The sequence below is a fragment of the Hemiscyllium ocellatum genome, chromosome 36 (assembly GCF_020745735.1).
Source record: "Hemiscyllium ocellatum isolate sHemOce1 chromosome 36, sHemOce1.pat.X.cur, whole genome shotgun sequence".
Lineage (NCBI taxonomy): Eukaryota > Metazoa > Chordata > Chondrichthyes > Orectolobiformes > Hemiscylliidae > Hemiscyllium > Hemiscyllium ocellatum.
The window spans coordinates 27,903,832-27,918,495 of NC_083436.1; the positions used below are offsets into that span (position 1 = coordinate 27,903,832).

Genomic DNA, 14,664 nt, shown 5'->3' on the forward strand with positions numbered 1-14,664 from the left:
GGCATTTCAAGTGTTCTACCCGGGGAAGTCAAGATGGTGGCGATCCAGTAAGTCTGCCCTACTGTGCTCTGCACCAGAACCAGTGGTGCAGTCAATCTCCCTTTATTACCCATTGTGATAGAAATTGTTAGAAAAATTACTAAACGAAAGGACCGTGAGGATTGCAACAAGCGGGGCACTCCCCTCCAGCAATGGACACATCCGTGGCAGCAGCATCGGCCTCTGCGAGCGCTCCAGGGGACTTATGTGCGCAACAGAGCCTGGTCTCGAAGTTTGTGAAACTCCGAGAAGATTGACTCAGCAATGGAGGAGACTCAGACCAGGCTGGAACCGATCTTGGTCATGCTGCAGAAGCATGAATAGGAGCTCCAGTGTCTCGGGCACTGTGTCATGGAGGTGGAGCAGTGGACTGCGGCTTCTGAAACTGCAGTGGAATCCTCAGAGGGCCGGGTCCAGGCCCTGGAAGAGCAGGTCAACGACCTCAAGAGCATTGGAAGAACATCCATCAGGTGGGGCATCTGGAACGGGAGGAAGAAGGTCAGCTTGTCAGCTTTTATTTTGAAGCTGAAAGTTGGGGCGGGCCAGGTGCAGGTTGAGTAGGCCCATCGGATTGCAGTGCACAGACCTGGCTCGGACCAGTGCCCCCGCCCAGTCCTAGTGTGACTCCAGCACTATAGAGATAAACAAACTGTGCTGGAAGCTTCTAGAGCATTGTGGAATGATCCACAGGCTATGGTATTCAAAGGATCACTAATTATGCTTTTCCAAAACTTTTCTGCTGTCGTAATCTGCAAGAGGAAGGCCTTCGATGAGGTAAAAAGGCGGCTGAGGGACTTGAATATTCAGTATTCCACAAGATATCTGGCAATATTACATTTCAGCTACAGAGGGTGAGTGTTTAATTTTGACTTACTGGAAAATGGCAAGGACTTCCTGGACTGGCTGGCTCAAATAATATGGACAGTAATGTTTATTTTGTTTTTCTCTGTAGCTTGTCTGGTTTACCTGGTTGTTGTTTTTTTTAAATATGTGGGGCTCCTAATTGTTTTTTCTTTTTCTCTCTCTTCTCTCTCCCCTCCCGTTATCTTTTTTTTCTCATAATCTCCTTTTAGTTTCTCTCTCGGTATGGGATGGGAGGGCGATTAGGCGAGGTGGTAGGGGGTTTATATTTTTTTTCTACCTCGAGTGCCTCAGGTTAACGTATGGATAGGATTGGTTGAGTGCCCACTTTTAATTTTCTTGTTATAAGACTCGTGTAACTTTTCCTTTGAGTTGTCTGGGGCTGGGGCGCAGCGTCAGCTAGATGGAGCCATAGAAGGGTTAGTGGGTAGCATGAGCGCCCCCTGTGGGAAAGGGGGAAAGTCTCCTTTCATTTGTTGTAGAATTAGTTGTTTAGAAGTTTTGATTTGGTAGTTTTGGCAGTGCTGTTTTAAAATTTATACGGATTGTTTGTTGTTTTCACTTGGCACGCAATGAGTGGGGTTCTTCTTCCCGTGCAGGTCACGGACTGTTTCGGAAGCCTATGGCTAACCGTTCATTTAAATGGTGCACCTGGAACATTAAGGGCAGTCATTCACCGATTAAGAGAAAAAAGATACTTTCAAATCTTAGAAAAGAAAACGTCGATGTAGCCTTGCTGCAAGAAACACATCTAACCGATAAGCAGCACTTGAAGTTCCAGCAGGGAGGGTTCGGACGGGTGTTTTTCACATCCTTTAATTCGAAAAGTAGAGGAGTTACTATACTCCTCCAGAAGAATCTTCCATTTCAACTATTAGATCAAACTAAGAATGAATATGGGTGGTTTAAGAATCTTAAAGCTTTAATACATGGAGAGGAGTATGGGATTTTGAATGCATATTGCCCCCCAGCACACACCCTCAAGTTTTTAATGGATGCGCTCTCCAGGTTAATGGCCCTTGGGCCACATTATACAATATTAGGGGGAGACTTTAACTGACTTATTGAACCCCAAGTGGACAGGATTCCTAGGGGTCTCGCAGATATATCCCCGCAATCAAGGCAGCAAGCGGACCTGAACAGGGAACTGTGATTGGTGGATGTGTGGAGATGTCTTCAATCTGAGGGTAGGGATTTCACCTTTTTTTTCTAACCCACAGAAGTGTTATACTTGGATTGACGTGTTTTTTTGCCCCATATGCTGTTTTGAATTTGGTGCTATCCTGCAGAATTGGGAACATAGACATTTCTGATCATGCGGTATTCTGTATGGAGGTCAAGGCCGGTGGTAACGGGACAGGCTTGCGGCATTGGTGCATGGATCCTTTCCTCCTGAAGGATAGCAAGTTTATTGAGTATTTTTAACAGGAATTAAAAATTTTTTGGGACGTTAGTTCAGGTACGGCCAGTAATTCGTCGGTGCTCTGGGAGACCGCCAAGGCCTATGCAAGGGGTTTAATGATTTCTTACTCGGTGACCCGGAAGCGGCAGAAAGGAGAGCAGCAGCGTTTGCTAGAGCCCCAGCTGAAGGCAGCCGAGACAGCGCACTTTGACAGACCGTCTGTAACCAAGTTGCAGTGGATTACAACCCTCAGGGCTGCTTTGAATGCTGCGCTCTCCCAGACAACAGAAGGAAATCTTCTTTGAGAAACAGAGGTTATTCAAGTGTGGTAATAAACTGGATAGATACGTAGCGTACCTGCCCAGAAAGAAGAATGTCCCCCAATCTATCACATCCATTAGAGACAGTGCTGGTACTCTTATTTGTTATGCCAAAAAGAGTAACATAGCATTTAGGTAGTTCTACTTTGAGTTGTACTGATCTGAGGGCTGTGAGGACAGATTGGCGAAGATGGAGTCCTTTTTTAGGATCCTGGACCTTCCAGGTGTAACTTCAGAGCAGGGGATTTTTTTTTTGAATGCCCCTCTGACAATCCAAGAGATACAGGAGGCAGTGAGGCAGCTCCAGAGTGATAACACGGCTGGCCCAGATGGACTTCAAAGTGAGTTTTACAAGGAGTTTATAGACACGCTTTCCAAGCCACTGTTGGACTATGTACAATTATTTATCGTCAGGACTGCCTTCCACCCTCTCTGAGAGAAGCAAATATTTCTCTTCTTCGCAAGAAAGGGAAAGCCCCAGAGGATTCCACTTCGTACAGGCCCATATTGTTATTGAATGTGGACTTTAAACTTCTGTCAAAAATGCTGGCGTTGAGATTGGAGAGGATTATGCCCTTTATCGTAAAGGAGGACCAGACAGGTTTTATTAAGGATCGTAGATCTACTAATAATATTAGAATTGTATTAAATATGGTTTAGGTGTGCCAGCAAGGGTCAATTATGGGCTTAATAGTCTCCCTGGATGCAGAGAAAGCATTTGACCGGGTGGAGTGGCCGTACCTCTTTTATGTCCTGGAGCGGTTTGGTCTTGGAGGGGTTTTTGTCAGGTGGGTGGCAGTGTTATATAGTGATCCAAAAGCAGCAGTTCTCACTACTGATAGAGGCTGCTGACAAAGGTGTCCTCTCTCACTGCTATTATTTACATTGTGATTGAGCCATTGATAGAGGCCATCCGGAGGGATATCGATGTAACTGCTTTACGCAGATGACGTTCTTCTCTTTTTAGCTGATCTGATGATATCTGTGCCCCATTTAATACAAGTGATACATCTGTTTGGTTTGTTCTTGGAGTATAAAATCAATTTCATGAAGTCGGAGGCCTAGCCTCTGAGGGGCCTTATTAGAATACCCGATCTTGGGGATGAAACCCGTTTCCCTTTCAGATGGTCACAGGAGGGTACTTGTATTTAGGCATTTTTATCACACTGGCCTTTGATCAATTATATAAAGCTAACTTTATACAATTGCTAGAGAAGATAACACTGGACCTTCAGCGCTGAGAGGATCTTCCGATATCCTGGCTGGGTAGAATAGCACTGGTTACAATGATAGTTCTTCCTTGTATATCATATCCCATGCAAATGCTCCCTTTAATGCTGCCAAGGCAAGCACCATGGAGGCTTTACAGCTGGCTTGGATCTTTGATCTGGTATCATTATTAAGCTTGCCAAATTGCAGCTTCCGCAGGGGATGGGAGGTGTGGATTTCCCAGATTTTAAGAAATATCAATTGAGTTCCCCACTCTCCTATGTGGCTGACTGGGCTTGCGAGGACCCGCGGTCAATCTGGCTGGACATTGAGGCCTGCCAGGTAAAATGCCCCCTCATCAATCTGTTGTTTATGGACAAGATGAGGACTGTTATGAATCATTGCAGAAATCCGATTGTCCTGAACATGGTTAAAAAATGGAGAATGATGCGCTAAAGTGAGGGCAATTTACAAAAACCTTCCCCCTTCACTCCCATGGTAGGAATATTAGGATTCCACCCAGGGTCAATGGACTCTGGCTTCAGGCTCTGGAAGCCCAGAGGAGTCTCCTGTTTGGGAGATTTATTTGCTGGGGATCTCATGATGTCTTTCAAGCAGCTAAGCCAGAAATATAAGCTATCTAGGATGGACCACTTGTGTTACTTTCAGATTATACAGAAAAAGGCTACATTAATGGTTAGTCCCTAAAAGTCTGATATGGAGAGGAGAGTGCTTCGTTCCATGAGTGCTCTCTCGGTCAGCACCCTCTATCATTTATTAGGAGGTAATGTTTAGAAGGACGTTGAGCAGTTTTGCGGAATCTGGACTCAAGAATTAGGGGTGGAGATCTCGTCAGAGGCGTGGGAGGATGTTTGGGAGAATGTTAGGAAGATTTTGATTTGCAACAGGATACAGGCAATGCAATTGAAGGTACTCCACAGGCCTCATTTGGCATCGGAGCGGCTTGTGAAATTTAAGGCAGGAGTGTCCCCAGTGTGCCCCAAATGTAAAACAGATGTTGGTACTCTTACTCATTGCTTGTGGTCATGCCACAAACTTCATAGATATTGGAATGCCATAGCAAGTGTGTAGGAAGGGGCCTTGGGAACGGAGGTCATGGTAGATCCAGTGTCTCTCCTGTTGGTTTGCCAAACCTCCCTTCTTTGGACGTGCATGAGAAGAAGCTGTTTAATATTCTTTCATTCTGTGCGAGGAAGAACATTCTAATGAGCTGAGTGTCAGAGAATCCCCCAGGACTCTCGGGCTGGTGTAGATTAGTTATAGAGCACATCCCCATGGACTTCCTCAAGAGTATGGTGCACCAGAAAATGGAACTGTTTTATAGAACGTGGCAGCCCTTTCTGAATTATGTAGACGCAGACTTGTCGGCTATACTGGTCAGGGCCTTTGTGTAGTTATCAGGGCTATGTCTGATGTTCCGGGGACGTGGGGGGAAGAATTCTGAACAAATACGGGGAGGAAGTATTCCGAACAAACACGGGTTTGTCTATTGATGCTCTCGCTGGTGGGGAGCTTGGTAGGATTATGCTGAGTGCGGTAACTTAACTGAATATAATTTATTTTACCTTGGTTCACCTTGGTTCAACTTGGTTTCATTTAGATTTTTTTAGTTATTTCTTGAATTGTAGTTTTCATAGGTTTTTTTTCTCTGTACTCAGTGGTTTGTGGAGTAGAGTAATGGTTTGTTTACTGTTATTGTTGTGATATTATAAGATTGTTATACTGTTTTGTAGTGATTTTGTAATTTTGTAAAAAATTTCAAATGTTTTTCTCAATAAAAATATTTACAAAAACAAAAGTCTTCATCCCTTCACCTAAGGGGCATATCTTTCTGTCCAACCTGTCCATTCACTTCATAGTCTTACACACCTCAGACAGTTCCCCTCCCAGCCTTCTCTGTTGTAAAGAAAACAAGCTAGCTTGTCTAGCTTCTCTTCATAGCTAAAGTGCTCCATTCCAGGTAACAATGTCCTATGGGATGTGGACTTTGTGGACTGGGCCAGTATTTAGTTGTCCTTGTTGTCTAGTTGTCCTTGAGAAGGTGGTGGTGAGCTGCCCTCTTGAACTGCTGAAGTCTGTTCGATATTGGAAGACCCACTCTGCTGTTGAGGAGGGAGTTCCAGATTTTTAACCCAGCAGCAGTGAAGGAATGACAATATATATGCATGTCAGTGGCTTGGAGGGAACTTATAGATGGCTGCTTTTCCCACCCAGCTGGTAGTGCTTGTGGGTTTGAAAAGTGCTGTCTAAGGAGCCTTGCTGAATTTCTGCATCCCGTTCATGGTACAGACTGCTGCTGTTCAGCATTGCTGGTGGAGACAATGAATGTTGGTAAATAAGTTGCCTATCAAGTCGGCTGCTTTGTCCTGGTTGGTGCCAAGTTTCTTGAGCGTTGTTGACAAGTGGGGAGTATTCCATCATACTCATGTCTTGTGCCTTGTAGATGGTAGACAGGTGTTATAGAGTCAGGAGGTGAGTTACTTGCTGCAGGATTCCTAGCTTTGGACCTGTTTTTGCGGCCACAGTATTTATATGGCTAGTCCAGTTCAATTTCTAGTCAATGGTAACATCCAGAATGTTGTTTGTGGGGTATTCAGTGATGGAAATGCCAGTGAATGTCAAGGTTAGGTAGTTAGTTTCTTTCTTCTTGGAATGGTCATTGCCTGACCCTGTTACTTTCCATGTGTCAGCCCATACCTGCTGCATTTGGACATAATCTACTTCATTAATTGAGGAGTTGTAAACGGTGCTGAACATTGTGATACATCATTTTTAGCACAGAGTCATTTTCAGTAATAAGCTAAACTTGGATCTTGTTAAAAGCTAAAGCTTTGATATTGCTTTTTTTTAAATTGGCACACTCAAAAAAAACTAAAGCAAGTTTAAATGAGGTATATAAATCCAGAGTTCATGGACCACTGTGCAGTAATGGGGTGATACTTACTTTAAAGTATGACTTTCCCATAGCTGCCAAAGACATGATAAGTTGAGTTACACGAGATCAATGGGCTTTCGTTTGCCTGTGGATATTTCAAGTCTACAGGGACACATTTTGCTGTCAGCAACCAGTCAGTCTGATTTAGTGATCACTTAAAAAACACTAAAATGCCATCTTTCACTTGTGGAAATAAAGCAGTGAAAGAAAGATGAGAAAAACACACAATAATCTTCAGATAGGCAAAGAGACACATCAGGTTAAGGAGAACATTTGAAAATTAATGGCTCAACTGTTTACACACAGCAATTCATTATATTCCTGATCCAAAACATGTGAACATGGGAGAAAGCAAATCTTTATTGAAAAACAGTAGATAAATAACATTTCACCTTAACGCAAAACTTGACAGGGACTGGTACATTATGCACCTATAATATTACAGTCATGTATAAACACAATACATTTAAACTTTGGATTTGGTTTTGATTCTCATTGGTTTTGATTTTTTAATTTTACTTGCTGAGTGTCTCAGGCTATACGACACCTTTCCTCTGGAGACTAGTTGGACAATTCCTTTTCTCTGATCTACTTGAAGTAATAATGAAAATGAACTCTCTAACGTACAGCGATTGAGAGAATCATTGGTTTACTATTCCTGTAAGCTTGTGTTCCTATGGTAACTGTGTGCACATGAGCTTCCTGGTCTGGAGGCACACTGGGAGTTTGTGCTTGTGCCTGTTCAAACAAAATGACCATTCAAGGAGACACTGAACTGACGGGGAAATATACCATTTAAGAAAGGTTGGTTGGTTTAACAGCTTTGACAGAGAGCAATGAGCTTTACACTTGTATAATAATGAGACTTTTTCAAAGGAAAAAATGGCTTGCATCTTTGTAAAATATTACATTTATTTCATTGCTTTGTGAATTTGTCCAGGATAATGACGCTTACACTTAGATCTCCATTTGCAGTTGTTGTAACACTTGAGTAGGCAGTAGCTAAGCGGCTGGTGAGACTGGTGGCCTTTGTCCTCACAAAGATTAGCAACTGAGCTTTTAATCTCCGTTTGTTGTAACATTGTGCAATGATCCTGGCAACCTGGTATTGTTGTCTTTTCAGGCCTGATTCACAGGGTGGCTGTGGCTAGTTAATAATAACTAAATGGTCAGTATCCCAGTTCTTAATTGACAAAGTAAATTGTTCAAGAGTTATGGAACACTTAGCAAAGTGATTGACCCCTGTAGTGTTTCTGAATGCTTACTGGAGAATGACTGTATGCTTTGAAAATAGTCCTGCACCCCTTAGCATCCAGAGTAAAAGAACCTATTTAAATTGATTTATATTTTATCAGCAAGATATTTACCAATTGCTTAACAATTTATTTCAAAATAAAAAAAAACTGAAATGTAATTCTGTTTAAATACTAATAAACATACAGCATATTTCTGCCCACAAAATACTGGAAACAGTTCCTGAAATCAGTACAGCCCACTATAATTGTATTTGCACATGTGTTTTTGTTTGGTCTCTAACACTCTGTGATCTTTTCTCTGCAGAGAATTAAAGAATTGGAAGACAAGATAGAGATTCAGAAAAGACAAATCAAAGAAATAGAAGAGAAGGTGAGATCTGGTGTCATAAACAAATCTGAAAAAAAGTAATTGCAAGTTTTAAGATTAATTTTTTTGTCATTTAATTGAGTAGATGCATCAACGAACATGTGAAAGTATTGTCGAGTTATAAATTTGCAGATGACAAGCACATTTATGTACACGCATCAGCAAACTGTCACCTTGTGCTAATATGTTTCTCTTCTTTAAACCTCTCTTTTCTTTTTCTCCTTCTCCCACTTGTTACCTTGTCTCCTTTACTTTCGGTTTGATTTTTATGTTTTCAGTTTTTGTTTTTGTTTCTGTTTTTCTCTTTAGCTTTTATCCTCTGGCCCTGAGGCCGGCTTCCTGGAACACAGGTTAGTGAGCGAACCTTATTGTTTGATCATACCTGATACCTAGGGAGAGTTGCTGCAACGTATCTGGTCAGTCTGAACTATATCATTGACCCCTTATTCGGCTGATGTCCTGAATCAACTGTGAATTTAATTTGAACTACTTTATAGATAATAAGATATTCAACAGAATATCAAATAAACCATGTAAAAGCAGATTAACTACCTTGCTGAACATTAGAAAGGATCATTGACATTGATCAGTTCCAGGATAAACTAGTTTTGCCTAGTTTCAACTTGTCTGATTAGTAAAATAGTGATTCTAAAATATCTGACTCAGTTTTGTTTGAATTAAAATAAATCTTTTTGAGCAATGCACAAACATTATTTTATTGCATGAAGTATCTGTGAAAGATTAATTAAATTGCAATGCTGATCTATATTAAGGAATCTTCCAAAATAGAGATCCTGTCTTAATATTAAATCCAGCATCAGGGGTTTGAGCAGGGGAATTACAAATTTAAATGCTGGATACATGGATCAATGTTTTTACATTCAAGTGCCCCATTTTGGGGGAGTGGAACAGTTTAAAATTTGTTCCTGCTGCTTAGGTTTCCAAGTGGCTGAATAATTCAGCAATGAAATGAAGGTGGGACCTGGTGACTATATGAATGACAAACCTTTTCCAGCATTCCTAGTGAACCAAGAGGGACAGGACTGCTCCCATCAGTTTTTTAAGAAAACCTTTGGCCTCTTACTCCCTAATGGTATTCCCTGTCTTACACTGTGCACCATTAGTTATTCACCTCCCTGTTGTTGGACCCTGTCAACAAGTGCTTTGGCCAGCTGCCTGCCATTAATCAAACCACAAAATGTTTGATGTCCTTTTCTTTATGTTCACTGGCCCTCCCATTCCCTGACCCTATAAGTTTCTTTGACGTCTGCATCCCCTCCTGGCTCCCCTTGACATGTTGTGGGCAGATGTGTTTTAAGGCTTTTTTTTTGGTAAGCTACAGCTACTTTCAGGCTTAGTAAATGAAGATCTTTATTATTTATCAATCAATCACCTCCAATGGCATTTATTACGGGCATATTCAACATCATTAAGTTATAGCTAAATGTGTGACACTTCATTTCAATGTACTTTTAATTCTGTTGTATGAGAGGAGGAATTTCTCACTTTATATTAATATTCCTTACTGTACTGTGGAAGAAGGAATACAAGTCATCTTCCTGGTTCGGGGGCAAATTTGTATGTTATGAAATGACGACTGTCCAGCTGTAATGACAAATGGAGAGTACTATAATCCTTCATATAAAAGAGGTGACAGGCCACATTTTAATGCCACTTATATGATGGGAAGTAGATTTATAGAGCCCTGTGTAATTTTGAATTGGGTTGTCTAGTTAGTTCCCTTCTGCTTTTCCCACAATCCTTTGAACCCAATACTGCAGCTACTTCAAGCACCCTTGAGTAATTGCATTCTAGATTATAACAACTTGCTGTTTTAAAGGTCGCCCTTCATCATCATCTTTCTGGTTGTTTTCTCCCAGTACCTTAAATATGTGCCCAATTTGTATCCAAATCCACAGCCAGTAGTTTTTTTTCTAATTTATCAGATCTCTTCATAATTATGAAGGTTCACATTAAATTTCAGCTTAAATTTGGATTTCTGTTCTTAGAACAGGGTTTATCACCACCTAATTGGACCTCTCATCTTTTGTATCACGTCAGTAAATCTCCAGTGTTGACATCCATTATAAAATGTGATGCCCAGTAGTACACACAATGGGTGGAATCCAGTTTTGGCAATAGAGGTCCCATCCAGTAATTGGAGATGTGCTGGGAACCATGTCTTGCTTACCATTGAGAGACCAGACTCAATTATTAGGTAAGCTGACACTTACCTGGACAGTGCGCAGCCTCCAGTCAGATTAAGTGTCTGGCCATTCATAAATCCGCAATCCCTCCCAAACCCCAAAACCTACTGGTGAATCAGAGGCTGTCAGCCCTTCAGTGCCACCAGGCCATAGCTGGTAATGCATTGGGGCCTTCACTTGGATTCATCAGTGAATTCGTAGATAGGAAAGTGGGAAGGTTGATGTTGGAGGGAAGCTCTTGCCGATAAGGCAGAGAGCGAAGTCAGAACTTTGCGCAGCACCTTGCTTTCAGTGAGATATTTTCCCCCTCCCAGTATGCCACTGCCAACCCTGACAGATTTTCCCTGGGCAGCTTTCTGGAAACATGGGAGAACTATGCAATTTGAATTTAATTCCTGAAGCATCATTAACTCCCAATGAGCTTCAAAATAATTTGAATTAAACGATTTTTGAACAAGGCAGTTATCTTCCTGATGCTAGTTGCCTTTTACTGCACTGCACTAAATAGAGACAGATCTCCTGCCAACTGGGGCCTTACACGTAGTCTGCCTCATGGTTGTTCAGGCCTGGCCTCCACCTTTTCCCATCTCAACAGACTCCCAATAAATTATACCCATTTGAGGGCAAGACAGGGACAGATTAATCAGGGAGAAATCCTATGGTCAGATCGCTTACTAATGCTCCATGTCCACATCTAAAAAATAAGTGAACATATCACAGAATGATTATGATGCAGCCCAAGGCCATTTCATCCATTATGCCTGCCCCACATATGGAGGATACTTGGTGTGGGTTAATGGCATTCATAGGTATAGAAAAGAAAAATTAATGGCAGTGGGCCACAGACTTAATCCTAAAGAGAAATAAAACCACCCATTTAGCTTTGTAAGAAAATAGAATTTCTTAATGATTGACCTTGATTTAATTTTCCTTTGATCTGCACTTTTCCATTTGTCCTTAGACTTCAAGAGAACTCACAGAAGATAAAAATAAGCCGACAGAGAAAATTTCAAAGTGTACAAAGCAAACAGAATACATTGATGTGGAGGCATTGACTAAATTCCGAGCTTCAACTAAAGACAAACTAGAACACAAGCAGACCTACGTGCATATGCTACGTCTTCATTGGAAGATGCCATTCAAAATTTTCCAAGATATATCTATTTACTGAGGAGAAAGATCATTCCAACATCAAATTGTTTTTAATTCATCTAGAATTAGAGGAAAATTGAAACCCCTGAATGTTTCAGAAATGATGGGGAGCAAACACATAAAAGTGCAGAGTGATGCAGATAAAGGGCAAGGCGCTGAGGAAAACACCTGGGTGCAATTAGGGATGCCACATATTTCAGAGGAGCAACACAGCAAACTGATGACTCCCACAGAACCGAAGAAAACAGAACATTTTGTGTCTTTTCCAGGGGAGTTGTCAACAGGTGCAGACAATGAAACATTACCAGAGCAACTGAGAAAATTAGACAAAGAAAATAAACATCGCGGTGACAAAATAGCAGAACTGGAAGCTTATATTTTAAAACTACAGAGTTCCCAAAGCTTAGCAGAGCCAGAATTCAGAGGAAATAAGGCTGTTGACAATCAGCAGATTTTAGAAGAGAAATTAAAAGAGTATGAAGTTATGTTGGAGGATAGGACAGACGAGTCGGAGATCTTGAAGAAGAAGCTCAATGAGGTGGAGCTTTCGTATCATCAACTTCAATTTGAATGTGATGCCCTCAAAGGCAAGCTGGCTTCCGTGAGGGAACTGGAATCACTAGATTCTCTCAGCAGTGATGAGGAAACAGAAGGGAAACATAGTGCCAAAGCGGAGCTACTCCAAAGAGTCAGAGGTTTAGAAGGACTTTTGAAGATTCAGGAAATGAGTGAGAAGGAGTTAACACAAACAGTCAGAGATCTTCAAGGGGAACTTTTGCGTAGCCAGGAGATTCAGAGAGTGCTTGGCTTACGCTGTGCCAAATTGGACCAGTTGACAAAGGAGAAAGAAGATGTGGAAAGCAAGTTAGAAGAGAGGTACAGTCAAGTCGAGCAGCTACAGAAAGAAAAGGAGAAGTTGGAGGAAGATTGCCAAGAGCAAATGAAAATGTTAATTGATGAAATCAAGGAACGGGATGAAGCCCATTCCCAGCTTGAGGTGATTAACAAAGATTTGCTTCTGAAAATCAGGGAACTAGAAGAGTCCAAAACTTGTCTTGAGTCAAAGGTTGCCAAATTCAAGATGGACCTGGAAGAAAGGATGAGTAGTGAATTACAATTGGAAAAGCAGTGCTCAGATCTGGAAAAAACTATCCGAGATTGGGAAAATTTTGAGCAACAGCTGAACGAGCAGTTTAAGCGGGTCGAAAGTAAGCAAAATAGCAAAATAAAGAATCTTAGAAAGCAGCTTGAAGAGAAAGATGAAACATTAAAAAATACCATGCAAATGGTGGAAGAACTCAAGAAAAGCATCAAGGATGCAGAGAGTCAACTTCATGAGAGGCAGCACGTCTCTCCAGAGATTCTTAAGGAGAAGAAGCAACTCGAAGCAGAGCTGAGCAGAAAGGCTGAAGCTGAAATCGATAAGGCAGAGTTCATTGTGAAGATGAGAAGCAGGTTTGAAATGGAGGTGAATGAGAAAAACCAAGAGCTGGAAGACTGCAAGGATGAAATTGAACGCTTGAATGAAGAAATCGGACAGCTGCGGGAGCAACAGTGGCGGCACCAAGAAGCCGAAAGGAAGCTGCAAGAGAGGAGCAAGATGCTGGAAGAGCTGGTGGAAGATCTGAAGGAAGGGGAGACCAAGGTCCTACAGGAGAAGATAGCTCGCATGGAAAAGCTGCTCAATATGAAGGAAGACACTGAGGAGACATTACAGGCAAGGATTGGGAAACAGGAGACTTTATTAAAAGAAATGGAAGAGACCGAAAGAAGGCTAGCACAACGGAATGAAGAACTGGGGATCAAACAACGTGGGATGAGTGAAGAACTACATCGTTGGAAAACCAAGTGCTCCAACCTTGAAAAATTTGAAAGGGAAGTGAAACTTGAGTCAAAATGCCAGAGAGATAGGATAAAAGACTTGGAAGTTACCAAAACCAATTTGGAGGTGCAACTTCAAAAGAAAATCAGCGAGTTTGAAGAGCTTGACCTTTTGAAGAAGAAAGAACAAGCAAGTGTTACAGCAGAGCTGAACAAAAAGATTGAAGAGCTTGAGTTCAAAGAGTCTGTCTGTCAAGCAGCCAAGCAAAACATTGAAACGCAGTTGAAGAAAAAGATGAAAGAGTTTGAAATTTCTGAGGCACATGTTAAGAGCCTTCGGAGCAAACTTGAGGAGGCATTGCATGAGAAGCAAAGTGAAATACGAAAAGTTGAAACTACCATGCGGCAAGAGAAGGCGGCACTGGAAGCTGAGCTTGCTAAACAGTCTCAGTCAGTGATTTCATTGGAGGCTATGATCAAAGAGGAATGCCAAATCTCACTGAACTTAAAGGGAGAGCTGCACACTAAAGAAGCAACTTTAAAAATGCTGCAGGAGGAGCACTTAGTGCTGCTGGCGAGAATTCAAGGTTTAGAACAGGTGGGTGCAAAACTTTGTGGCTTTGAGAAGTCAGTGATATGGAATAGTTTCAGTAGGGACTCATAATTTCAGTCAAGCATTGACCTGATTGGATTTCCATTTCAACATTCAGTTTTGTTTTCTAGCAAAGCTTTAGTCAGCAGTGTGGCAGCCTGTCTGAAAAGCAGGATGGAGGGCAACATCTTGTAAACTGTGAATGAGGATCCATGCTGTGTTCGTATATACAGTGAGAACAGATTACCTCTAATATTCCATTCTTATGCCAATATTTTTTGTCTTCACTCTAGTACTTGAATGCTTAGTGCACAAAAAAATTACAGAAAAGGTTGAAAAAGGCTCAAGTGAATTTTAAAGTCATTGACATGAGCTGCACCTAAATCATGGATCAGTGAGATATTTACAATAAGCTATTCTTGTAAGATTTGGTTTTACAGGTTATCCACTAGATATTTCTTTGTTGAGACATTTGAAAACAT

General features: G+C 41.5%; 2 protein-coding genes across 2 annotated transcripts in view; both read left to right on the forward strand.

Moving 5' to 3' along the window:
- Nucleotides 1-11,672, forward strand: part of LOC132833289 (janus kinase and microtubule-interacting protein 2-like) — a 79,048-nt gene extending 67,376 nt beyond the window's left edge. The window contains exons 8-10 of the mRNA XM_060851453.1: nucleotides 8,348-8,413; nucleotides 8,720-8,760; nucleotides 11,579-11,672. Coding sequence (XP_060707436.1) covers nucleotides 8,348-8,413; nucleotides 8,720-8,760; nucleotides 11,579-11,672 — 201 coding nt within the window. The remainder of the gene's footprint in view (nucleotides 1-8,347; nucleotides 8,414-8,719; nucleotides 8,761-11,578) is intronic.
- A 200-nt stretch (nucleotides 11,673-11,872) lies between these two features.
- LOC132833290 (uncharacterized) overlaps nucleotides 11,873-14,664 on the forward strand; it is a 120,843-nt gene continuing 118,051 nt past the window's right edge. The window contains exon 1 of the mRNA XM_060851454.1: nucleotides 11,873-14,188. Within this exon, the coding sequence (XP_060707437.1) occupies nucleotides 11,873-14,188 (2,316 nt within the window). The remainder of the gene's footprint in view (nucleotides 14,189-14,664) is intronic.